The 27,103-nt window shown below is 35.2% G+C and overlaps 3 protein-coding genes across 6 annotated transcripts in view; all 3 read left to right on the top strand.

Annotated features, from left to right (window-relative positions):
* LOC136410613 (uncharacterized) overlaps positions 1-7,568 on the top strand; it is a 48,757-nt gene extending 41,189 nt beyond the window's left edge. Inside the window, exon 4 of the transcript XR_010752263.1 lies at positions 7,559-7,568. The gene's annotated coding sequence lies outside the window, so the exon portion shown is untranslated. The remainder of the gene's footprint in view (positions 1-7,558) is intronic.
* The window catches only part of kuz (zinc-dependent metalloprotease kuz), a 30,181-nt gene extending 11,117 nt beyond the window's left edge, over positions 1-19,064 (top strand). The window contains exons 2-15 of one of the 4 annotated variants that reach the window (XM_066392843.1): positions 4,936-5,190; positions 5,242-5,436; positions 6,000-6,364; positions 6,418-6,582; positions 6,635-6,887; positions 7,919-8,052; positions 8,106-8,289; positions 8,396-8,564; positions 8,623-8,812; positions 8,867-9,082; positions 9,460-9,741; positions 9,926-10,076; positions 12,622-12,695; positions 16,009-19,064. In XM_066392843.1, coding sequence (XP_066248940.1) covers positions 4,936-5,190; positions 5,242-5,436; positions 6,000-6,364; positions 6,418-6,582; positions 6,635-6,887; positions 7,919-8,052; positions 8,106-8,289; positions 8,396-8,564; positions 8,623-8,812; positions 8,867-9,082; positions 9,460-9,741; positions 9,926-10,076; positions 12,622-12,689 — 2,627 coding nt within the window. In that variant the 3' untranslated portion in view covers positions 12,690-12,695; positions 16,009-19,064. Of the gene's footprint in view, positions 1-4,935; positions 5,191-5,241; positions 5,437-5,999; positions 6,365-6,417; positions 6,583-6,634; positions 6,888-7,918; positions 8,053-8,105; positions 8,290-8,395; positions 8,565-8,622; positions 8,813-8,866; positions 9,083-9,459; positions 9,742-9,925; positions 10,092-12,606; positions 12,696-16,008 lie in introns of all 4 variants that reach the window. The other 3 variants (XM_066392841.1, XM_066392842.1, XM_066392840.1) reach the window with 3 other exon arrangements.
* A 1,017-nt stretch (positions 19,065-20,081) lies between these two features.
* Hem (Nck associated protein 1 Hem) lies at positions 20,082-25,032 on the top strand. Its single transcript, XM_066392204.1, has 3 exons — positions 20,082-21,129; positions 21,375-21,623; positions 22,396-25,032. The coding sequence occupies exons 1-3, from the start codon at positions 20,193-20,195 to the stop codon at positions 24,582-24,584; spliced, it is 3,375 nt and encodes a 1,124-aa protein (XP_066248301.1). The 5' UTR covers positions 20,082-20,192; the 3' UTR covers positions 24,585-25,032.
* The last annotated feature ends 2,071 nt before the right edge of the window (positions 25,033-27,103 follow it).

Genomic DNA, 27,103 nt, shown 5'->3' with positions numbered 1-27,103 from the left:
TGTGATTGATTATTCACTGCTAGTCGATAGTGATATGATTAAAAAATCATACATATACAGGGTGTTTCTAAACATGTATCAGAAAATGAAGGGTGTGATTCTTTGGCTTATTTTAAGAAAAAAAAGGTTCCTATTAACATGGGTCCGTAAACTCACTGTTTTCAAGATACAAGGTGTCAAAAAACAGTTTTTTTTTAGTTTCTTGACAGTATCTTAGGAATTGTTTGAGATACAAAAGTCACATTTTGTACCCCTACCATCATTGATATTAGTTACGTTTTGAGCGTTACTTCATTTTTTCCCATACGCCAGAGGCGGAAATTTTAGGGTTGCGTGAGATTTTCATATTTATTCATGTTGCTAATTTTTTACATGTTTTTCATCACAAAATGTTATTTTTCTCAACAATGGTTCGCATTAGAGCTATTGACCATGAATACCTTTTTTGTGTAGAACACATTGGCGGTATAAAACGTGCCTATAAAATGCTAATTTTCCCAGTGGTATAAAAATTAGGGGCAAAAAAATTTCACGTAACTCTAAAATTTCTGCCTCTGGCATATGGGAAAAAATTGAAGTAGTGCTCAAAACGTAACTAATATTAATGATAATAGATGTACAAAATGTGACTTCTGTATTTCAAACGATTCCTGAGATATTCTCAAAAAACTAAAAAAAATACTGCTTTTTGACACACCCTGTATCTCGAAAACGGTGCGTTTGCGAACCCATGTTAATAGGAACTTTTTTCTTAAACTGAGCCAAACTATCACACCCTTATTGAATCCAGAAATACCTAGTATGTTTTGATTGGATAATTCCTCAGATAACTCTCAGATTTGTTTAACGTGAACCTAGAAAGTAAAATTAGTCGTTTATAAGATTTTATCACTATAATTGTCATCGATAAAAGCAGACAGTAATTCACGAATAGGTTGTAAGAAAGTAGTATTCGAAGCCTTTGTTATTTATTACGAACACATTTATTCTAGATAATTATTAAAGTTATATCAATTGTGACAAATGAATCATATTTTAAGCCATTAATGACACGTTTATTTGTAAAAAATACAATAATATTTACGATATAAAATATTGAATAAAGGAATTAAATTGAAATATTTTAAAAAGGTAATAACTATGCGGAACACGAGTTCCATATTCTTTAATGAAAGCGAAAAAGTGTACGAAACCAAGAAAAGAATTGAATAAGAAACATTTTGAAAAAAAATTACAAGAAGGAAAATATCATATCATTGCATGCCACATAATTGGGAAGAGGTTGTTAAAAAAGAACAGAGGCAACATTGACAAGGCCTGGAGGCAAATAATGTTATAATGTGTAAAAGTAAAATCATTAAACAAGAACTCCGCATACTATACAGATTGGCTTCACCGTTTAAGTAGGTACATGCATAATTAATAATAAAAGAGAAATTTAGAAATGAGAGAAACAGAAATGTAAAATAAACGAAGCTCTGTTCTAGTGTCTTTATTAATTTGCTTGTGAGAGAAATGAAACACTATTTTTAGATGTCATTCAATTCCATCAGAACAGAACTAACCTACCATCAAGGGTACATCACCCCTATAAAACGATGGTAATTACACCACTGCAAACTGCTTTACATTGTAACGAAGCGTAGTTTAAAAGCAGATGTTTTGCACCAGTGTTACGTTTTTCGAGCTCAACCTATTCATGTTTCTTGTAATAAACGTTTCATTAGTGAAGTTAATTAAATGGTGCTTCCACCGAAGCTGAAATGGCCGAACAGGCACAAAGCTGAAGATGCTTAAATATGTTTCGTACTTAAAATAGAATTTTTAGGTTAAGAAAAAAATTACCGGAAATTAAATTTTAATGTTGTATTTCTTGTTCATAATTGAGTAGGTTCCCGTTATGTGATTTTAAATCACCAAAAATAATTGGAGATAAAGCAAATTCCATCTACTTCCCGTAAGAGGAATAATACAAACATCCGGCAATTAGTAAAATATCGACCATCTGTTACCAAGAGATGACGCTAATGTGATGAATTAGGCCCCAGTTGCCTTTAAGGATATTCGAGATAAAAGAATGGAAAGTGATATATTTATTTACTCACTTTGCATACGTACATACTTAGAGAAAAGAGGCAGATGTGAGTTCAAGCGTATGTTTTCTACATCTATCATCATAAATTCACTTTCACGAGATACTCACAGCTTAGTGTTGAAAATAAAAGTTTCATGGTCGTCTGCATGAGCTAAACTCTTCGTTATCATTTCAAGAGGAATATGTAGTTGAATCTTTTCTAGATTCTAGAAACATATTTCCCTTTCTATTGCTTTTATTTCATAATTTTCAAGCGCAGGCATGTTCCAAACCCTTCATACTTTATCCGGAACATAAAAGGGTTGTTTCCGTTCGGCAAAAACGATGCCGACTATGAGCAGCTCAAACTTAAAAGGAAAATCGACTCCAACGTAATAGAAAAGTGATTGCACAAAGCTTTATATGGGATTTATCGATATATACACTTCGACAAAAACAAAAATGTGTGTTGTGGATTGAATCTGGGTTGTCAGCCTTAATTTTTTTACAGCCTCACTAATTTCATTACAGCGGGTTTTTGTGCTCTAAATTGGGATTTTCGCAATCTGCAAAATCGATTTTGTAAATAACGACTCCAATGAATAACAATTAACATCACTAACAAAGAACCTTTATCTCTCACAATAGCAGTGCCATCCTTAATTCCAGTAAAAACCTCTTTAGACCTGCTTTGAGATTTAAAACACCTTGTCGTGTGTTCAAGTTGTACCTTTGTTATTACTAACCAACAGTTTTAATTATTGTTAAGAAGCGTAAATTAATCATTGCGAAATTTATCATCAGCTTGTGCTCAGACATACATATATATATATTTAAATTGCAGAAAATACACGAGGATTCATTGCGTTCTTGAGATACTCGATAATTTATGAATGATAAAGTGTGTACGGGTAATGTAAAAACGCATTCCTGGAGAAATCTTATTAGTAGTAAAGAGCGAAAGTTCTTGCATTTTCTGATTTAAAGAGTGGACTTCTTTTTGCGTCTTCTCGTTACTGTCATACGACTCAGGTGACCCGAACGTGAGATGATAAATAAAAATATAAAGGAGACTCTTTAGTCACGAAGAGTTGTAAAATTTTGAATATATGAAATTGGCTATAGCTGTCTTGAGCTAAAGCCAGTCATAAAAAACTCGACTGGTATCTTTGTTATTTAGAATCTGCATTTGAGGGTTTTCTAGCCTGTCATCGTCATTATTCGTTTCACGGAAAGAAGTATAGTCATCGTCGCCGGAAGGTAGGTCACAATTGTCTTCCACATGAGCTACATTTCGTTGTCTTTCATATGATTCCACATAATTCAATTTTCCATGACAGTACGGAATTACCCCAATTTCGTTTACGGCAGGAAGAGACCCCCGAAAATGTATCTCCTTCGTGTAAAACAAAGCAAAATGAAATGTTAAATGTGCCAAAAATTGACTGCTTACCAAGAAGAAGTAGTTAATGCCATTGAAATTGGAAATTTCATGAAAAAATGTATAACTTGGAATAATTATCAAATTGATAATTTTTTAAATGAAACTTCATCGCCGTATCTTTGTTTGATCTCTCAATTTTTGAATATAGTTTATACAGCAAACGTTCGTATAAACATATTAAAACGGTATATATTATAATATAAATAATTGAATTTTTCCTAATTATAACGCTGACTGATTTGATTCTCGTTGCTCATAAAAACACTTCGTCCTCCATCCAATTACTCACGTATTAAATAGTGTACATGCAAACAACCAAATTCATTTTGTCATGACAATGTCTTTGCGGTGATAATGATTCCTACTTGCATTCGTGATCATATTACTTCTAGGAAAGAAATGTGGTTACCTACTATGGAGCAGTCTGATATTTCCGAGTATGAAAATCCTTTATCAAGAGGAACGTTGTTCATCTCTTCTAGAATATGTAGTTGAAGCTCATGTATTATGACTTTATTGGCTTTGTAAATATTTAATATCCCACATACACGCTTCTATGTCTGTGTCAGTAAACATTCAGGAAAGTTTTGGTGTCTCGTTATTAAATCCGTTATTGAATATAATATAATACTCTTGTAGGGGCTGTGTGACCTCGATATTCCCCAGGGCTAATGCATGTTTAAAATCCTTGAATTTACTTTTTCATTTTTAAACATTATCGACACATTTACGTGCTACAAAATACGTTTACTTTCAAAGACTTGCCTATGTTTATCTGAAGCTGTAAGTGAGACTTTCGGGGTACACACTTGTTTTATCTGTTTTTTCCCTTTCGTTGTAAATTCGCTAAGTCATGGAGCACCAGAAATAGAGAAGTAAACTTGAAATCTCTTGTTTTTATTTTCCAGTCGCGATGATTATCACTCAATTAAGTACGGTTTTATCGCTAATCCAGCAAGAAGCCATTGTTGCTATTTTATTGTAGTTCTAAATTGGTAAAAATAAATTCACTTTCTACTGATTGTTAATACAATTATCATTGAAGAAACTAACCTACTTAATCGGTTTTCATGGATATTCGGAATTATTCTTAACTGCATTTGTGATTGAGAAACTGCGTTAAGAAAGCTCTAATAATAATAATGGCCTTCACGAGTTATTCTTCGTATGTTAACTAACACTTAACCTAAACCTTGTTGAAATCAAATTTTGAAAGTTTGGTTTTATTTAACCGTATTAACCATTCCTCTTTTGTGAGAGCGTCAACTTAGTTAAAACTGATTGTAGGTAATTTAATTTTACTTGCTTTAATTTCCGATTTTTTGGAGCTCGCGATTGTCCGAAATGGATTATCTGGAACATTTATAATGCAAAACACCGCTTGAAAATAATTGCTATAAAACTGATTTTGTTTCAGCAAACCATTTGAACGAGTACATCAGCCACTATGAACCTCTCAGCTACGACACGGGAGCTGTCCATAATGCTCACTTGCGCAGTAAGCGGTCATTGGACAGTCACGTGTATTTGTCCTTTAAAGCACACCAGCGCAATTTCCGAATTCGGTTGAAACGGGATTTGGATGTGTTCAACGATAAGTTGGAAGTTTTAGATGATAAGGGTCAACCTATTGCTGCGGACACTTCGCATATTTATACTGGACAACTTTTAGGTAACTATTCCTATTTTTTGAAATTATAATTTGTAAAATTGTTATTTTCAGGCGAACCAGACAGTAAGGTGTTCGGCTCAATTATTGATGGCGTTTTTGAGGGAAGGATTCTCTCTCCGAATGGCTCGTTTTTTGTAGAGAAAGCTCATCATTATTTCCCGCACAAAACGCACCCAAAGAGGACCTTTCATTCGGTGATTTACCACGAGGATCACGTGCACGATCCTTATGAAGCCGTTAGACAAGGTGAGTTACCTACTTAGACTTGTCTTTGTCTTGTGAAACCATATTTAAATTGAACTAACCCGAAATTCACTTTTCTTTTAATTCGAATCGTATTGCTTCATTAACTATCGCTTAATCTCGGTTAATTTGTTTACATGGAACAAATTGGCGTTTTACTCCAGAGAGAGATTCGTGCCAAAATAATGTAATGGAAGGCTTTATCACGTTTCCCGATAAGAATCGGCAATAATGAAACTTCCCATTAAGGAGAGTAATGAGGTCGCAATCGACTTTTAATGTTGATTAATTTCGAACCATGCTTCTTACATTTAACGACTTTTTTAAGAAGCTCGTGACAGAATTTATTAAGATTCTAGGAAGTTGATAGTTTTGACATTAATTTCCTGAGAACTACCGCTTCTTTGTAAGCGGTTTTTTTGTTAAAGTGTACTGCACTCGCAAATCCACAAATACCTCGTTTTCATTGTAATATTAGGAATTAAATTCTCGAATAAGTTGGTGATATACCTAGTATATATTCAGAATTGTTAGGTTCTGAATGTAGAAATTTTGAAATTATGTAGGTCATTCCGCCGGTTGCGGCATTAATGATGACGTCTTGGCGTGGATGGATTCAATCCAAAATTCAGAAAGGCCAGAGCAACCTGCTGCGCCTCAAATTCTTGAGCCAGTCAATCCGAAATTAAGAAAGAATCTCGAACAAAATAAAGAAAACAATATTTTATTAGATAAGAAATTTTCAAAGGAGTCTGAATATCAATTTCCCGGAAGTTATGAGCACCGGTCCAGTAAGTATTCCAAAGAGGCGAACGAAGGGCATTCGAGGGTTAAAAGGGCTGCGCGGAGGGATGAACATAAAAATACCTGTTCCTTGTATATACAAACTGATCCTCTGATTTGGAGACATATTAGAGAGACTTTTCCAGAGGTTAGTTGTGTGACTAATCGTTTTTGTGAATGTTCATGTATGAATATTTATAGCACACCGATGGCAGAAAGGAACATGAAGTAAACGAAAAAACCAGGGAGGAAATATTGTCTCTCATAGCCCACCATGTCACTGCCGTTAACTATATTTACAGAGATACAAAATTCGATGGGAGAAATGAGCATCGAAATATTAAATTTGAAGTGCAAAGAATCAAGGTTTGCCAAATTGTCAGTTTTGTTTCAGCGTTTTCCAAAATTTAACTTTCAGATTGATGATGATTCCTCTTGCGGATGTACCAGACATCCTTGTCCGGATCCCAACCAATTTTGTCTGGAAAACATTGACGTTAGCAACTTTTTGAACATCCATTCTTTAGGGAATCATGAAGACTTTTGCCTTGCCTATGTGTTCACTTACAGGGATTTCACTGGTGGTACGTTGGGACTGGCTTGGGTTGCCAGTGCTTCAGGGGCTTCTGGTGGAATTTGTGAAAAGTATAAGACTTACACCGAGACAATAGGTAAGTAATATCATATAGAAGAATAAATTTTTCTTTCAAAGCTTTGGAGCCATTATCGACATATTTTAAACTAAATCGGCAATATTTTTTTAATTGAGGGTACTTGCTTCCATTATGTAACTAATAGTGAAATCGAACTTATTTGGTCACTAGTTTGGATTACGAGAAGTGTTTTTCTATTTGTTAAAATTAAAGATAAGAAATTCTAATTTTTGAACCTAACAGGACGACTAAATGGATTTCATTTTGCAACTATTAGCAAATGAAACCAGGAATTTTCATTTCGCAATTCAGTTAACAAATGGGCCCAGCAACAAGAATGTTTTCTGTAATTTACGAGATACGTGGCGTAACTTGGATAGGATCAAATTTGCGCATTTTCCTTTTGATTTTTTCCTTGTACAGCAAAATTAAAAAATCATGTGTGAAAGTTATTAGGAAATACTATTTTGCGTAACTCATGCCATGTTGCGGGACTCTGCTTTATTCGCCTTGCAGAAACAGCTATCTCACTGTTCGAAAGATCATTCGTTGTTGTCCGGAAACTGCGTAGGAAGATTATAATCGCTATCCTCTTGTTCCGTAGACAAATATCTTTAAAAAAATCCCAAAGTTTCAATTTCTATGAGTGCAATCTCCTCCCAGGGGAGAAACAGCTTCATTCGTAAGAGACACAGGGGCTATCAAGTGTATCTTACCTCGTTGGGCTACCTTCACCTTATTTAAGAAGGTCCCGAGGGTATCCGTATAAGGGGTGCGAAATGGGGTTGAAACTTTGGTTGTAAAAATTCCCGACATTTTAAATGCTTTTTTGTTCATGTCGGGATTGCCAAAAGTTACAAAAAATTACTTTACACACTGGTCGAATGAAGCACGGAGAAAGAAAAAAGGCGATATTTCACGTGCGACGAAAATAATAAATTGTAATATCTATTTTTACTATTATTTACTTTGTTACAACCATAGTTTTCCCGCATGTTCTATAAATCTTTCACAGTAGATCAGCATCAAGATTTGTGTTTTTTTTTCAGGTGGCATGTACCAATCAACAAAACGTTCTTTGAACACTGGTATCATAACTTTTGTAAACTACAACAGCAGAGTGCCACCCAAAGTGTCCCAGCTGACTCTTGCTCACGAAATAGGGCATAATTTCGGCTCACCTGTAAGTCCCACTGCTTTCTAATTGCCTACTTTTTTTCACTAATTACTTTCCAGCACGATTATCCCCCCGAATGTCGTCCAGGAGGAATAAATGGAAACTACATTATGTTTGCATCAGCCACCAGCGGCGACAGGCCCAATAATAGCAAATTCTCCCGTTGCTCTATAGGAAATATTAGCAATGTGTTAGACGCAATTGATGACAATAAAAAGAGAAATTGTTTTTCTGCATCTGCGGGTATGTACTCGTATATGTGAATGAGCCAGTTTGTCTAAATCCCAACTGGGGATTTGTCGTTGAAAGCATAAAACCTTCACTAGCTGCTGAAAGTCTGCATTTTTAGGTGCATTTTGCGGTAATAAAATTGTGGAAGCCGGCGAGGAGTGTGACTGCGGATACGACGATAATGAGTGTATGGATAAATGTTGTTATCCCCGGGTGGTTAATCCCGAGGTTAGACAAAGAAATCCCTCCGCAACCGGTTGCAGAAGGCCAGTGGGTACTGAATGCAGGTATTTTATTCCCACCGAATCTAGACTTTCGGTAATAATTTAAATCCTTAATTTGCAGTCCCAGCCAAGGACCATGCTGCAACGGTGATACTTGCAAGTTTATTCCCTCATATCAAAGCGAACTTTGCAAACCTGAGTCCGACTGTTCTCGCACCTCCTATTGCAACGGAAGGAACGCCGAATGCCCAGAACCGCAGCCCAAGCCCGACAAGACTAAATGCAATAACGGAACTCAGTTATGTATTAAAGTAAGTGCGGAATAGTTTTCCCAGGTACCCATGTAAGTTTTGCGCTTATTTCAGGGCGAATGTATGGGTTCCATATGTTTGGAATGGAACCTGCAAGCATGCTCTCTAACCTCGCAAGGTCACCCCAATGTAGACAAACGGAAACTCTGCGAGTTGGCTTGTCAGAATGGCACGGATATGTGCAGAAGTACCAGCGAATTTGCTAGTAAAGTGGGCCTGCCTCCTGGGGGGATAAGTTTGAGGCCTGGCTCTCCTTGTGATAATTTCCAGGTAAAGAACTCGGACTTGGTGCTGCTTTTATTAATTGATACTGTTAACAGGCTGTTTTGACATACAGTTTAAAAGCAAATTCAACTCATCTTGAAAATATTTTTACGTTAGTGTAAATTCTTCATCTGGGATTACATACAATAATTTTCTTCAATTTTTATTTATAAATATGAATGAAGCAACTTTTTAACTGCAGTCGATTTAACCTTAAAGAAACATAAGAGTTGGAGTCTAGTTTTAATCATTGGCCATTACTATTTTTCTGTTTTTAGCGACAACTTTTCGTTCACTCTAAGCTGTATATATTTGGAGACAGTGCACATTCACCTAAACAAGAATAGAATTGTAAGTTTAATTCATATCTCGTGTTTATTCAGGGCTACTGCGACGTGTTCTTGAAATGTCGAGCTGTAGATGCGGACGGTCCACTAGTTCGTCTCATGAATCTTCTTTTGAATCGCCAGACTCTCCAGACAGTGGCCCAGTGGATCACCGAGTTCTGGTGGGCGGTTCTCTTATTGGGCATCGCCTTTATCATTTTCATGGGAATGTTCATCAAATGTTGTGCCGTGCACACGCCGTCATCTAATCCAAAGAAACCTCCAGCAAGGAGGATAGGGGACACGCTGCGGCGGCCCATGAATACTTTAAGAAGAATGGCAAGTCATTGTATTTAGACTCAGTAGTATGTGCGGGTTTTAAACTCCATCTTATGTTTAAGTTTCGGATTCGACGTATGTTCTTTTTCATTAATTTAACTACAAGTAGAGTTTAAAATGATGATATACAACTGAGCCTTAGAAGTCTTGGTTGATTTATTTATGTCGTTGCTGGGCAATTTAGAGATACCACCATAACACGCCTAGTCGTCCACCGGCCGGGCCGCAAGTTCAAGGTAGAAGTCGACCGGAACGGTCGGGGAGGGCAACATCTAGTCAAAGCGGGCCCAGACCCGGTTATGGGGAAGGACGGGGCCATTACCAGGCACCTAAAGGTAAAAGTAGTAAAAGTACGTTCATCTTTTTATTTTATCTGTTGTCATTTAATTTTTTTCTTAATTTCGTTATTAATATCATATGAAAATAGACGTTCATTGTATTTTATTATCGTATTTTGCCAAGAAAATTGCATATTATGTGAGCCCTTCTCAATTAAGTGATTTATGTTTCTAATTTATTATTTAATTGCCGGAATACAGGTGTCTCACATAAGAATCAATCGTATGGAGGTCTTGGAAACGGTACAAAAGTAGCGTATTTTAGAGCCTAACAAAATCCTGTTTTAAAAATTAAAAAATCTCAACTATAAAACTGAAAAACAATCCCTACATCCAACTATTCTAGACTGTTTAATTGTTTTATATAACGTTTTGTACAATGTAACTTTGTATCTTTTATTATTTCCAAGATCCTCATGCCGTTCATTCTCATATCGAACCTTTTTTTCTCCTAACATTAGATAGAAATGCTTTAATAAGATGGCAGTCTCTCGCATTAAGTTACTTGCTCCGGATAAGTTTTTTTTTGTAAATTACCTTCTAAAAAAATTCGTTTTAGAAAAACTGGTAATTATTTATAGCGGAAATCGACTCTCTAAAGCAAAAAATTTCATTGAATTACGTTCGGAGATGAATAAATAAGAACATTGTTTATGCAATCTTTTATCTCTTGTTCTTTTTGTCGCATAAATTTCTACTAATTTTCTTGATTTAATGAGGTAATGTCAGATGCCAAGTCTGGAAAATGTCAATGAATATTGTATACCTGGTGGCGATGCATCATATATTATTCAATTTGACACTGTCCTGTAATATACATATAAAAAACTTATATTTTAGATGTAAACAAATAATACTTCTTGAAAATGTGGTGAATGCCATGTTTATCGAATGCAATTATATAGGTATTCATAGAAACTTTTGAAACATTTCCTATTCAGTTAATGAATATTTTACTGTTTGCCCCCTAAAAGGGGAATGTTACAATGTTTTAAATATTCTTTAAGTTGAAATTAGTACCCACTTAAATCACAATAAGAGAAAAATGTTTATATAAGAAATTAGTTATGGATACAGCTGTAAGTCTTCGAACGATTGATCACTAATTAGTGTCGCAAGGTGACTTAACAATAATATTCAGTAGCGGGTGCTATAATCTTCGATTTTCCGGTCACAAATCAGCACACACAGTTCAGGGTAAAAAAGATCCACCCGGACAGTATGAAATAAATGACGTTTTATCATGTGTTTATGGGAATGTCGCACTATCAATACGCATGAAGAAAAAGTTTAGGATACTGAATATGAGTAGACAAATTAAACAGTCAAAACTTTTTTCAAGGATACAGTCTCCATGTGCTTTCCATAATTTTCCAAACTAAATAGATATCTTCATGTCTCCATATAAATTGTTACTATTTTTTGTTCTAAGGTGAAAATTCAATACAATGACATTTTCTGTTCTTTTCTTTGCGTTTTTAATTTGATGAAAGTCGTACACTGCGCATTTCAAATATTTAGTGGGTTCCGTACCCTTTTTTAGTTAATATAAATAATATAATAAAACACAAAAGCTATAAGTATTTAATTAAAATAGTTTTCTCACGCTACTAAAAGACTGCTTATCTTATTATTAGATCGATTCTGCCGTTATCTCCATTAATATAATTTCTGTTTTTGTACTCATTTCACTGTGTCATGTGTGTTTTTCGTGCCTGCAATCATTCACGCTAACAATTTTGTCGCATTTTACGTCTGCAATTGAGCTTAACTTTAGCTACAAAAAAAATTAATGCTGCTTTTGCCTTTTAATTGTCTATGTAATGCAATAATTTAATAATTGTGCTTAATTTAATAAAAAGTTTGGGAATTAATGTCTATATTAATGTCGTAAATGCATACTGTCAAACAAATTGCCTTACCAAACCTACGAAGGTATAGGAGTGTCGAATTTGCTTTAGTATTTTTTTAAATGTATTTCAGAACTACTTTGTTTAAAATGTTGTATCTGGAGTTACTTACTTCTATCTTAAATCGTTGACAACATAAGTATAGCACGTGCTTCATTCAAAGAAAAAAATCCTTCAACTTAGCAAATATTTAAAAATAAAATTAGTAAATGAAATGTTGCAAGAAAATTTTGGTATCTGAAAAAAATTTGTATATTTCACAATGGCTAATCACCGTATCGGGCATGCAGGTTCTCGTCGTATACCAATTGCATCAATTTGTTTACGATTTGGAGTTTTTCTCAAACTTTTTATTAACAATGCATAGGTTTTTTTTGTTTACAACTTGAAACATTCTTTACGACGAAATAAATTCTATGTCCAATCTTTAACGATTTATTGAATATTACATTGTGATACAGATTTTGTTTCGGCAACTTATCGAAATTTAAGAATATTTTATTAACCTATATTTTATTATTGCATGACAATAATGTTTGTTAATAATAAAGGTTCATCTAAGCATGTGAAAAACACACAGAGACTAACGTGATTCTTTTATCTCTTGACTTAACTAGACTATACTCCTTTAGCCACCGCCCCACCTACTGCAGGAAACTACCAGTATGCAGGAGCTTACGAAATGAGAAATAAAGTCTGACAGAAAGTAAGTACTTAAGGTTATATTAGTAATCACATTTAATCAATTTGTTGTTTCTAATATTACGGAATTTCAATTTATGACGAATACGGGCAATTAACATTTCTTGGGTCAAGGATTTCTTGTCTCTAAATAACTCAACCGAATATTCGCGAAATCGCGTGCGTTTCATACTGTTGTTAAGTTGAAACTCGACGTGTAAATCTTAAATACCTTTTTATTAAGTGCGCTACCCGGGTTTCGGCCCTAAGGGTAATCTCAGACGCACAATAAGTTAAAATCGGACTTACTACATGACGTCAAACTAGACAACCATTAAAGTAAATACAATTCGCACTAGTTACAGAGTGTCAATTTGAAAACGTCCCACACCTATTATTTCGCAATGGGATAGATTTCTTTAAAATCGCTGGAACACGTCGATTTTGTTATCGAGGGGGAACAATTTTTATACAGAATTCACTGCGCCTCTTTCAACCCTCTACCTCACAGAACCACTGTCTTAAATATCTTAAATGGTAAAGGGCGTTATATGATACATCATTTTAAAGGAATTTTCATTCTCTACATTTAGACCCTTATTATAAAATTATAATATTATTTACTTACCTGTGATACTGGTTGATGCTAATAGGCATTACATAGTATTTATTAAAATTAGTTAATGATTATTGCGATGATTAATGTGTTATTGTGAGTAATTTTAAAATTAATATACGCAATTCAGCAAATAACTGGAATTATTTTTATTTTTTGGGAAGAAGGGGTGCAAAAAACATCGAAAGTTTTTAATGCTAAAACTTCGAATTCTGATGTGAGTTGCAAATACGTTTTGGACTTAACATACAGTTGAGATCTGAAGCACAAAAAAAATTCAATATTAATTCCTGAAAATAAGTTTGGAAAATCTTCGAAATAGGTCGAGTTCCGAATTAAATTCGACTCCAAGCAGTGGCGTGCACAGCTGAAACCTAAAATACAAAAAAAATCCATTTTAATTCCTGAAAAAATTACAACATTAAGTCCTAAAAACATTTCGAAAATAGTTCCAGTTTCGAATTAAACAAAAAATATATATAAAAGCCTTCGAAACAGCTTAAGTTGTGATATCATTCATAGACCATATTTAAAGATGGTCCCAAGCATCTTCCAGCACAGCCAAAATTGAAAATAATTTCGGCTTTTAACTAAAATTCTAATTACGTCGTTCTCATTGATCTCTGACAAAACTTAACTGTAAACCACAAGAAACAACAATCAACTGATTCTCGAGCACCAAAAACGTGAACCAAACTCACGTCAGCAACGTCCACTTTCACTCACTAAGTCATAAATATACTAACATTATACCTCACGAGTTTTTAGAACAAAAGAAAACCCGATTATCCCAATTATTAGTGCAGAGCGCATTAAGAATATCTTGTTCATCGCCACGTTAACATTCGAGTGAATCATTTGCAAAGTGATATCGATACAACCTGCCTTTTGTAAAGCTACAGCTGATCGGTCTTCAAAACGATACATGCGATGTTTCCAGATTTAGTAAAATAGGACAAAAGTTACGAATTCAAAACAATAATTTCATTATGCAAATATACCCCGACAGGATAAAAAATACTTTTTCCCTTGCAAAGAGAATTTGGTCGAAAAAGAAGTCACAGGTTTTTCGAGAACAATACAAATTTAGAATTTAATAAGTCGCGTTCATATTTGATATACATATTTATGCATATAATAAAGATAAAGCCATTACCAATCTCAGCAATTTGTCTCGGTCTGCTAAAACTTAACAACTTGGAAGGCTGAATGATATATGTATGTGATTTAATAAATTTCATTCTTCTATGGACAATAGTCATAAGCGTCGTGGCGCGATTCTGCAAGGACAAAGTCTTCTCCACCAAATTGTCCGGAATTCGTAATTTTTATTAATAACACGTTTGTGACTAATATATTCGACACTTTTAAAAAATCTTGGGAACCGTTAAAGTTGCCTTTGGAAGAGTCAAAATTGACAAATAAATTCGGTTCAAACCAGAGGTTCAAACAGTTGACACTTGAAACACAAGAATATTGAATTCAATTTCTTAAATTACAATTTAAAATCTTGAACTTATGTTTGACCGTTGGTATAATCACCATTGAGTTGGTAGAGCTTTGGAAAGGCACTTTTCGGACCTTCATTTTGTGCACCCAAAAATCGCCAAAAATTAGAAGTAAAAATGACGCTGTATCCTGGAATCTAAAAAAGATATTGCCAAACAATTTTCGTTTTGCGCTAACCTGATGATTAGTTTATTCCGTGTTTCGAACATTTTTTTGTTGTGCTACTACTCTGCTGAATCATCTAAGATTCGATGTCGGTACCAGTCATAGGACGAATGTTAACAACGATACGATGGCCTCTAAACTTTAAGTAACTTTACAGCCTTTTTTTCCGAGCGTTCAGCTCATCGGTCTGGCCATGGAAACGATTCGCGAAACGAAATAATATACAGCGTGTATATGCTTGAGGAAAAACATATAAACAGTGACAAAAACCGCTTAAAGTAGTTACCTATACAAAAAATAAAATTAAGCGAGGGTAGATTAGGTACAATGATGAAACACCAATCCCTTACCGCAGATAAACCCTCTGGGATTGTAATCTATTTAGAATCCTATCAACAAAAACTTCCATTCCGCGTCCACTGAGAAGGAAATTTTCAATTGCTATTTACTTTCCACAGAGCACGCACTGCACTGCCCGGTTTTACGTCCGTCTATGGTTTTTTTCTTTTCAGTCGTCGAAACTTTTACTTTAATTCAATTTAAACTCCTTCCAGGCATGCTCAGCGATCGTGCGATTTCGGAGACCCGAGGACAACCGACACGATATTCCCTGTATTGTCAAATGAAATCCAATTTTAAACATGCGATATTTACCTATTTTTAATCCAGCACAATATAAACAAGATAATATTTGAATTTTTCGAAACAGCAATCCATTGCAAATAAAAATAAACAAAAAAAATTCATATTCTAAATTTATCAGATTGATAAACATTTGCTGCAGTGATTAATGCATCATTTCTTTTGATGATCAATTTAAGATATTTGAGAGGGTGGAGGGTGAGTGAATTCTGCATAAAAATTATTCACCCCTCGATAGCAAAATCGACGTGTTTCGGTAATTTTTAAAAAAGCTACCCCGTTTCGAAGTAATAGAGGTAGAAAGTTTTCAAATTGACACCGTGCATATAAGGAAGTAAGTATATAATTAAGTTTATAATTTTTCATTAAGTTAAGTATATATAACTCTTTCTGTTGTATTTTACAGGACGAGGGAGGAACGGGCAACCCTGCCGCTCCCCCTCGGGTGTCTCCACCGCCCGATTACCCAGGTACCCCCATGTTGGCGAACATTACTTTGAATTTCGAAACGGCGGCTAGTGAGCCACCGCATCGGTTGCAGCAGGCCGACTTAGGTCAAGAGGCAACGTGCAATCTGCAGCTTCCAAACGGCACACAACCGCGAGTGTCCAGCCCTGAGGTCATCATTCGACCGGGGGTCAGCGCGATTATGTCGTCAGTGGCAGGACGCGAAGCTGCTACTTAAGATCGTCGGTTAAAGGTTAAAATTTCTGTTTTTACAGTAACGTTTATAGATGGCGGATGATTTCCGAACCAGCCAGCCCTAGTTCAGGTCCAACTTCCATTGGCAAAAATGTTAGTTTTCTTAGCGAACGTGTGTTATTTCACTTCGTTGCAAGTCTGAATCGATGTGTATACAGGGTTATTTACCCAACCTGTTTTACCGAAGTTTACTAGGATCTAAAAGTGATACAAATTTGAAAATTTGGAGTTAAGTTCGATATATACTATTTTTTAAAAATATTTTCAACTTGCTGTCACTTCCGGTTTAACCGGGAATAGCTGTAACTTGCTTATTTCAAATGGAACCCCCAGTATATTATTTTATTTTTAGATTCTCCATAATATTTTAGGTGCATTTTCTGTATAATGTCCTATACTTAGTTTTTACCGTTTTTGAGATATTTGACCTTAAATTAAAAACGTGCCTCTGTAATGACCAATTTTAAAATTGCATATCTCCGCAGTTATTAAAGACATAATCTCCATATTTTGCAGAATGTCAATACATAATCTTAAGTTCACACTTTCACTATTTATATGGCTTAGTATTATACAGAGTGTCTCATTAAAAAAAACGACTTTTTCAACTTCAAAAATGTAAATGTTAGGAGCTGAATCTTGGACACCCTGTATAATACTAAGCCATGTAAATAGTGAAAGTGTGAACTTAAGATTATGTATTGACATTCTGCAAAATATGGAGATTATGTCGTTAATAACTGCGAAGATATACAATTTTAAAATTGGTCATTACAGAGGCACGTTTTTAATTCAAGATCAAATATCTGAAAAACGGTAAGAACTAAGTATAGGACATTATACAGAAAATGTACCTAAAATATTATGAAGAATCTAAAAATAAAATAATATACAGGGGGTTCCATTTGAAATAAACAAGTTACAGCTATTTCCGGTTAAACCGGAAGTGACAGCAAGTTGAATATATTTTTAAAAAATAGTATATATCGAACTTAACTCCAAATTTTCAAATTTGTATCACTTTTTGATCCTAGTAAACTTCTAATGAACGGGTTGGGTGAATAACCCTGTATAGATTATTGGTTGGTTGATCTCTATTTTCCTTTTGCTAAATGGATGTTTTAATGCCAACGTGCGACCGGTGGTAAGTAAGAAGTGTTAGCCAACATGTGTTCTGTGATTGAACGAAAAAACTTGATTCTCTCTCAATTTAGTGCGAATAAGATTCCGTTTTAGGTGGTGTAAAGCGGGTGAAAAGTAAGGGACAGGAGGGTATTTTGTTCCATGGCATGTTTGGGTACTTACTGATTGAAATGTGCTTCTCACATCTATCGTTGGGACGTCTAATGTTTTTTGTCTTTTTTTAATATATATAATCCGAAAAATTCGCTGATTTCGGAGAATCATCTTAGTATTAAAATAAGTTTGTGAAGAAAAATATTCGTGAAAAATGGTTTGTTAATTTTTCTGTTCTAACCTATTGTATTTGGTTGCCTATTTACCTTACAACTCCCCATTTTAATGTCATTAAGGACCAGGTCTTCAATGCTCTGCTAAGCCGCATGTGAAGTAACTTATAGCCAAGAGTAATGATTAATCAAATGGATCTCTGTTAGCTGTGGTGGTGTTTTATATGCATAGATCCTTGTGGCTTACTATCTGTCGTTCCCTAATTAGACATTGAAGAACGGTCCCTAGACGTCCTCGTTGAAGTAACCAACGAAACTCTGAAGCCAAGGAATAAAAAACCCTCTTGTCCTTTTGCGATTAATTAGCAGCTTCTAATTTTTAACCTTAAGAAATAATTTGTATATCTGAGAGTTCTTTGATGTCAGCTGTATTAAATACGGTAAGATATTGTTTTAGCTTACTTGGAGACAAGGCTGATTTCTTGTTCAAGATTCCATTTTTGTAGGTTTTAAATTGTGAACGTTGTCCGTTTTCTTGTTATTCCGTGGCATAACGCCGGGTTTTTACACTTTTTGAATGGTTTTATCCCTACGTCTAGATCAAACGTGTTACGATCATTGCCAATATTTTATACGAACATAGCAATCGTATTAACCCACCTTTGCCATTGATGATGCACCAAATATCCAGTCAGTTTATTTTTTTATACATACATAGTCATTATTGTTTTATTAGATTATTTATTACGCCGATAAGAAACTTGTTTTAAACGCGAATTTCAATATTGAAAATATATTACCTTGTATGTATATCACCGTAACTACCAGTACCTCATAACAATGTATTCTTTGAATTGAAATGACCAAACGTTGCAGATATGATATTTTCTATAGTGATGTGTATTATAATGTGGCGGTTGAATTTTGATTTTTAACCATTAATAAAGTTTCATGCACTTTGCTGTCTAATCGGCCGCTGCGATAAATTGTAATTAAAGTTTTCATGTATCATAATTATTACAAAACTTGTAACAAACATTATCTGTAAAATTTGTGCAGATTTCTTTTCGGATCTCATTAATTTTTAAAACGGAAATCCTTCGTGAAATAACGGTATTTTTGTATTGGGTAAAAGCGTATTGTACTATTTATTGTTAACTTCTTTGGAAATGTGATATGACGATTATTCGAAAAAAACCGCAAGGATTACGCAACTGGAACAAACTGTTTGACTTTATCCACATAGAAGTCTAGTATATCAAAATATATTTGACGCTATTCTCTTGTAACTGGTACTGTATAAATGATATTTTATGTAAATAAGGAAATAAAATAGTTGTTTTTATACGAATATTTGTCTGTTTTATTCTTAATTTGTTGGATCTGTTTAAAAATCATGTTCTTCATAAACTTGACTACGTTTAACGTATTGACTGTATTTTTTTTTATAGAAGATTTAATGAATACATAGCGTAGCCGATCCACACACGGCAGTACAGGAGTGGTATCATCACACTATTGTTTGCAAAGTAAAATCCAGAATTTTCAGAGCCACCTTGCTCCGCAGAGGAACTCATTTCTCTAGAATAAGATCCTCTCTTTCATGAAGAAAGTTCGAGGAGGTCCGCATGAAGCGAAAAAAGGTGGATTGGGGAGTGGGAGGATCTCAAAATACACAATCGTAGGGCTTTTACCCATGTGCCTTACTATACTACTCTGTTGATCGTCTAAAATGAAGTTTTTGAAGTTAAAACATATTTTCTCTATAATGAAAAAAAATCCGAAACTCGATGGATACAATCAAGTAGTCTTTTTATGTTTTTCCTTTAATCTCTAGAATCCTCTAGAGCTAACACTCGCTGGAGATAGATTACCACAACCAGGCGGGAGGAATTTTTACCACAAAAAAGAGGACGTGTTAATCAATGTTAGACATAACACATGAAAGAAATGTTACTTTGCGTAATTCGTCTCATGCGAAAGTTCACTTAATAATATAATGAAGATATGTAAAAGTTGAAATCACTAGTTATGTTAATTCATGCTTTTCTTGCATGTTAAAGTGCAATAACATATATGGATGATTCAATTTGAAAGTGATTCAGTATGAATCACTGTTGATTTTTGCTGTTTTTATGAATGCACAAACGTAGTATTTAATTTCTTATAGCTTCTGGAACCCTACTCACTCTAATACTAATCTTCATGATTTTATAATAAACTGATAGAGCGTTCTACTACGCTTTTAGTTTTAAACACCTAAAGCTACTCTCCAACCTTATTTGTTCGAACTAATTTGAAAACACCTATACTTCAACGCAATGTCAATCTCTATATTTTTGACATATGTCACCTGTGATATATTTTTCTTATTGAGAACATGGGAAATGGGAGTGTTTTTATTTTCTAAAAACCTTTTTGACTTAAAGGTTTCACAATATTAATATCTATAGTTACTTGTAGTGATAATTCCGGTAAAATGTCACGACAGATGAGTCAATCTGAGCGAAAACTCGCTGAGAAATTAATAATCCTGAATGATAGGGGAGTTGGAATGCTTACCAGGATATACAACATTAAAAAGGCTTGTGGGGATGCAAAGTCAAAGCCCGGATTTCTCTCCGATAAAAATTTGGAATCTTCGATTAAGAGTATAGTCCGAAGGTTTCCCAACTTGGATTCAAAGAGTTTAACGCCTATTCACGGTCTCCGAAATGAGATAATCAAATCTCTTTCCTTATATTACTACACATTTGTGGATTTGCTGGATTTCAAGGACCATGTATGTGAGCTGTTGACAACTCTAGATGCATACCAAGTTGAGCTAGATATTGCTATTAATTTCGACTTAACTAAGAATTATTTAGACTTGGTAACTATTTATGTCTCACTGATGGTTCTCCTGTCACGTGTAGAGGACAGAAAGGCTGTGTTAGGGCTTTTCAATGCTGCTTATGAGATAGTTCATGGATCAGCAGATACAAGTTTTCCTCGCTTAGGATCCATGATTATGGATTATGATGTGCCACTAAAGAAACTATCAGAGGAATTTGTGCCTCACTCAAAGCTACTGAGTCAAGCTTTATATTCACTAATTCCAATTTATGTGCCGAGAAATGTTACTGCTGATCAATGGAGAGCTGATCAAAAGTTAAGTTTGGTGGGCAATCCAGCAGTGCTGTTGAAACCAGTACATTCAGATAAAATGAGTTGTGAGTTCTTGTCCATTGAGACACAAGAAAGATGGATAGTGTTTGGAATAATGTTGATTCATACAGTATTGCTAGATGCAAGGCAGGATCATTATAATAAACTGCTCTTAAATGCCTTAGAGAGCTTTTGGGTTTTGCCATTATTCAGAGATGAAGTTTTACATATTCATCAGTACATTTGGTCATACTTAGACACACTGAAAGGTTAGTAGTCAGCTTGGTAGTCAGTTAGCAGTTACTCAGTAATTTCTGTCTGATCCAGTATGCAAATTTTGTGCTCGCATGCAATATTTTATGATATCTTTTTAAATTTATTTTTTTTGTGTCATTATGTCTCCAACCAGCATTTACTGCATTTTTATGTTTCATGTATCCCTCATGTGAGACTCGCCTGATTTATTTTAAAAAGGTTTTAAATACCTGTTAAAGATAAAGGATTTTTTACACAGGATATGGAAAAAGGATAACAGATATCAAAGATGCCTATCAACAAGCTGTTCAGAAGGCTGGCTACAATCATCGTGAAAGAAGGAAATTTTTGCGCACAGCATTGAAGGAATTAGGTCTAATTTTTGTTGACCAGCCAGGACTGCTTGGTCCTAAAGCTTTGATGGTTTTCATGGGACTATCTTACTCTAGGGATGAGGTACTGTGGCTGTTACGGCATCATGACAATCCTCCTCAACATAAGACTAAAGGTAAGAAGTCATTAGTTATTCACATATTTATTCTTGTCCTGTACTCAAGTATTCTTGGTGAATCCGCGATAACATAGGTTACGTACAACCTGACAAACATAAACTATTATTTATTCCTCATTCTTATCATAAAATAAAAAAGAAGTCATTCCTTGCAATAAACACTCCTGGTCCCTGCCACACAAATTCAACAAGTAAACCTTGAGAAAGACACCTGTTAGTGCTGTCTTTGTCAAGGTCAATAAAGCATCAACATCGCGTTAAACAAGGTGCAAATCTGCACCTTTTGGTCATTTGCTGTTACTGGCAGCTTTAATAAATAAGTGAAACAAACGAATTTTATTTCGACATAAAATCAGTGCCTTACCGTCGATTACATCTTCATCCAACTTAACATGCCGAGTCCATGCAACCAAAAGGAAAAGAATCCATTGAGAAAAGTATACAAAAATCGCATTCAAGAAGTAACGAGTCCAACCTTAAACAAGTAACAGTATTAAGAACTGAGTAACACTAATAATGATCCATTGATAAAAAGATGCTGTGTTGGATAAACGGCCTTGAGAACCATGTGATCACGTATCCAAAAGATTTTATAACCCGATGTGTTTTCTCGAGCTCTTGCCATTGTTATGGAAATTGTTGGGGAAACATGCGAATTGTCGCTACTGTGATCTGGTTTCTGTTAAATAACTTGATCTTGAACTTAAGTATTATTTGATTTGTTTACTAAATAAGCTATTGTAATTCTATCAAAATGCATTTCTTTCAGGAAAATCAACAGAAGACCTTGTGGATCGTCACCTTCCAGAGTTACTTTTTCACATGGAAGACCTTCGAGTTCTTATTAGAAAGTACAGTCAAGTAATGCAAAGATACTACGTTCAATATTTATCCCACTTCGACGCTTTGTGTCTGAAGGAGCAAATGCAAAAACTTCAAAACTGTCCCGAGGATGAAGCCATTATTTTATCCTCCCTATGCAACACCATATCCAGCCTCTCTGTAAAGCAAGTCGAAGAAAACGAAACCTTTAATTTCTTTGCCTTCAGACTGGATTGGTTCAGATTGCAAGCATACACGTCCACTCAACAGTCTAAACTACGACTTATGGATTTTAAAGTTTTGGGACCTCTGATGGACATGATCCAGTTTCACACTAAGATGGTGGATAACCTGGATGAGATGCTCAGGGAAACTTCGGATCTATCAATTTTCTGCTTTTATAGCAGAATTTTTGAGGACCAGTTTCATATGTGCCTGGAATTCCCTGCCCAGAATCGTTACATTGTTGCTTTTCCGTCAATTTGTAGCCATTTCCAACACTGCACTCACGAACTTTGTCCAGAAGAGCGGCACCATATCAGAGAACGTAGTCTTTCTGTTGTTAATATGTTTTTGGACGAAATGGCGAAAGAAGCGAAGAATATTATTACAGCAATTTGCGACGCGCAGTGTAAGATGAGTGATAAGCTGCTACCCAAGAATTGCGCTCAGTTGATTTCGCAGCAGATTAATAGGAAGAAAAAGGAGAAAAACAAGAAAAATGCTATTGAATTTGAAAAACCGGGCAAGGAGAGTTATAGGAAGACTAGAGAGAATTTGACAACGATGGATAAGCTGCATATGGCCTTGACTGAATTGTGCTACGCTATCAACTATTTTTCAAATATTAACGTTTGGGAGTACACTTTTGCCCCTCGAGAGTATTTACACCAGCATCTGGAAAATCGCTTTGCTAAAGCTTTGGTTGGGATGGTCATGTATAACCAAGACACCCACGAGATCGCCAAACCCTCTGAATTGTTGGTGTGTGTAAGGTCATACATGAACGTCCTACAAACCGTGGAGAATTACGTTCATATAGATATCACTAGGGTGTTCAATAATTGTTTGCTACAGCAGACGCAAGCCATGGATAGTCATGGAGAGAAAACAATCGCCTCCCTTTACACGCAATGGTACTCGGAAGTTTTGTTGCGAAGAGTGAGCGCTGGAAATATAATTTTCTCCATGAACCAAAGATCATTTGTGAGTCTCACAATGGAAGGGACGATTCCTTTTAACCCTGAAGAGTATTCGGACGTAAACGAGCTTAAAGCATTGGCAGAGCTAATCGGCCCGTACGGGATGAAGCAATTGAGTGAAACTTTAATGTGGCACATTGCCAGTCAAGTGGTGGAACTAAAAAAGCTTGCTGATATTAACAAGGATGTTCTTCTGCAACTGCGGACCAATTTTGATAAGCCAGAAGTGATGAAGGAGCAATTTAAGAGACTTTCTAATGTAGATAACGTGTTGCAGCGAATGACCATAGTAGGAGTAATTCTGAGTTTTAGACAATTGGCTCAATCCTGTTTGACTGACGTTCTAGAACAACGAATTCCGTTCTTATTGAGTTCCATATTAGATTTTCGCCATCATCTCCCTAGTGGAGATCCCATGAAGGTGGTTAGCGACATGTCCTCTGCAGCCGGTTTGAATTGCAAAGTAGACCCCACGCTGATTTCAGCGTTGAAATTACAAAAGACTGAAACTGAAGGCGAAAACGAGCACCTTTTAGTGTGTCTTCTGATGGTATTTGTCGCAGTATCCATTCCGAAGTTGGCGAGGTCAGATCAATCCTTCTATAGAGCTTCTCTAGAAGGTCATACCAATAACATTCATTGCATGGCTCTGGCTGTGAACCACATCTTCGGAGCTCTATTCACGATTTGTGGGCGGGATGACATTGAGGACCGCATGAAGGAATTCTTAGCCTTGGCTTCCTCTAGTTTATTAAGGTTGGGTCAGGAAGCAGACAAAGAGGCGGTGCGAAATAGAGAATCGGTGTATTTGTTGTTGGATCAAATTGTACAGGAATCGCCGTTCTTGACTATGGATTTGTTAGAGTCGTGTTTTCCTTACGCGCTAATCCGTAATGCTTATCACGATGTTTACAAGCAAGAGCAAAACATGTAAACAAACATTTGTGTGGTTACAGAATATTCATTTCAAAAAATATAAGAAGTTTTTGTAAATGTGTTGTTGCTTCTAATTGGTGATGACTTTGGTTAATAAGTAAGATCGAATATAAAGTAAGCTTCTCTAATGGTGGTCAAGCAGGATTTTAGAAACCTGTTAGCTCTCCTGTCCCAAACGAAATCAAAATATAAAATAACCTGCGTTTTATTAGCCAAATTATTTATTGTATAGTTGCTGTATTGTGGAAAATGCTGATAGTTATTCAAGTTAGACTAAGTACAAATTTGTCTTGCAATATTCTTGTAGCATTTTTTCCGCTAGACACCTTTATTTATTATATGTAAAGTATTATTAAATAATAAGATGTATAATATTTAAATAGAGTTTTAAGATTTTATATTTTAATCGCATCCCTGATGTATTCACTAGTGAAATAAATAAATTTTAATATAAGTAAATATTTGGGATTGGTAATTTTTCCTACAAACTTTCAACACACGGGCGTGAAGTGTTGCGTAAGTTAACTTTCCAGATATGGTAAGACTGTTTTTAAAAACTAAATTTTTATTAATATAGAAGTACAATTGGAATTATTATATCGTATGGTTACTAGTCTAATAATTAGATGATCTTGTCTTGAAAAACAGTTTTATTGAGGTAAATGCAAAATCAGCATTTGCTTGGCTTGGCTGGACTCATGCAGGGTTGTGCCTTAATTCGCACGAGTTGCAGGTAAACACGGCAATTATGCGAGTGTGTTAAGTGGTATAGGGAGTAACTAGGTACAAACTTATAGGGGTTAAAAAAAAAGACGAGGGTTTTACAAGAAAATCAAGGTATAAATGAGTATGCATATAAAATTAAAACTTAATAATATCTGAGTTTCCAAGTGATCAAAGAACTGCGATAATCTCAGCGTCATTATTGAGTTTAATAATAATAGTACAGGGTGTTTAAATTAACAGCTCAAGATTAAACTCAACCGCACCCACAGTAAAATAGAAAAGTGCCCTTCTTTAGGAAACACCCGACAAGCCTTCATTGGCAAATTTCGCCAAAATGTCACAAAACACGAAAATGAAAAATAAAAAGTTTCCGTCAATTAAGCTACTATCAAAAAAGCCGGGGAAAATAATTGCGCTTTTTTATTTGCGGCACTTCCCGTCGAAGCTTGATGGGTAGTCCAGACTTTAATGACTCCCGTATTCCAGACAATTTAAAAACTGCGCATTCGGCAATAGGGTTAACAATGTCGTTTCGTTTTACAAATTTGTCGACAGAACTGCGAACCTGAAGTTAAAAAGAAGCTTACGAGGCAAAAAAGCGAAAATAGTTCATGAGGAATGGATTTATTGTTACTTGACGAAGCCCGCGAGAAAGGAAACTCTCAGACAAATGATTTCGTTGTCTGAGTTAGGAATAGTTCGATTTTTATTACAATGCTTCCATTGTTCACTACTAAGGTGCAATTAAAAAAAAACGAAGGGCTTCAATGCGGGCCTCTTCTGGGGCCTACTAAACCTGAAAGCCTCCACAGGGGGCAATAAAACCAAGCCCAATATTATTTTTTCTTTTGTACGTGAGAATCTGTCTTGCCCGAATGTATTGCAACCCTTATTGCCAGTAATTTATATTCTTCGCCTGACCTTAACGTAATAATTCCGACTTTAATAAATTGAAACTTTCCATTCTGGGAAGGCAAAAGAATATTTCGTCAATAAACTTTCCGATCATGCCTTCATATATAGCGAGATTCCAGTATCGCGGAAAAACTTGCATGATATGGGGTCGATGTCTAATGATGAAATCTAAGCTATTTTTCGTTTTTGTACAAGAGTCAAATTTGGGGCATAAATTAATATACGTGACCAATAAAAACGTTTCACTCGACAAACGAATGTAGCGTTCAGTGGAACCCGACCATAGGAAACCTAAGTTTATTTCTTCGACAATTTAAATACTTCTAAGAGTTATCAGAATCACGTAGAATATTAAACCGTCAGAAGTTTGCAACGCGCTGCAAAACAAAGTAATTTTAACTTTTAATCGACATTCCGACGAGGTACATGTTCAGCACAAAGAAAATAGCTTAAAACGGAAACTATAGGATTTAATTTCTAGGTTTTAAAGAGTCTCGCCCACTTGTATTCTGGAATTTAAATAGGAAATTTGATAATAATGGCTGGATCTGCCTACTGATTGGATAAAGCCGAATAAAGCTCAGTGACCTTTGTGCTACTAAGTAATATAGAAAAAAAATGTCTATCATAATTCAATGAATTATGCAAGCGTCGATTCATTCCACCATACGGGGAATACATTCAGTAAATCTCGAAGAGAAATAATGCTGTCTCTCAAAAGGGCATTCGAGCTTGATACATGAGATCTGCTTGCCAATCAAACTTTCCTGTTAAATGTTCTGCTGGCATATCACGAAACAATCGTGTTAAAACAAATGATAAATAACCGATTGTTCACCCTTGACACCAGCAGAAAGGGGTGGCTGAGGGGTAATA

Source organism: Euwallacea similis, chromosome 8 (assembly GCF_039881205.1).
Source record: "Euwallacea similis isolate ESF13 chromosome 8, ESF131.1, whole genome shotgun sequence".
Lineage (NCBI taxonomy): Eukaryota > Metazoa > Arthropoda > Insecta > Coleoptera > Curculionidae > Euwallacea > Euwallacea similis.
Note: the sequence above shows the minus strand (reverse complement) of the source record. Positions and strands in the feature narration are given on the sequence as shown.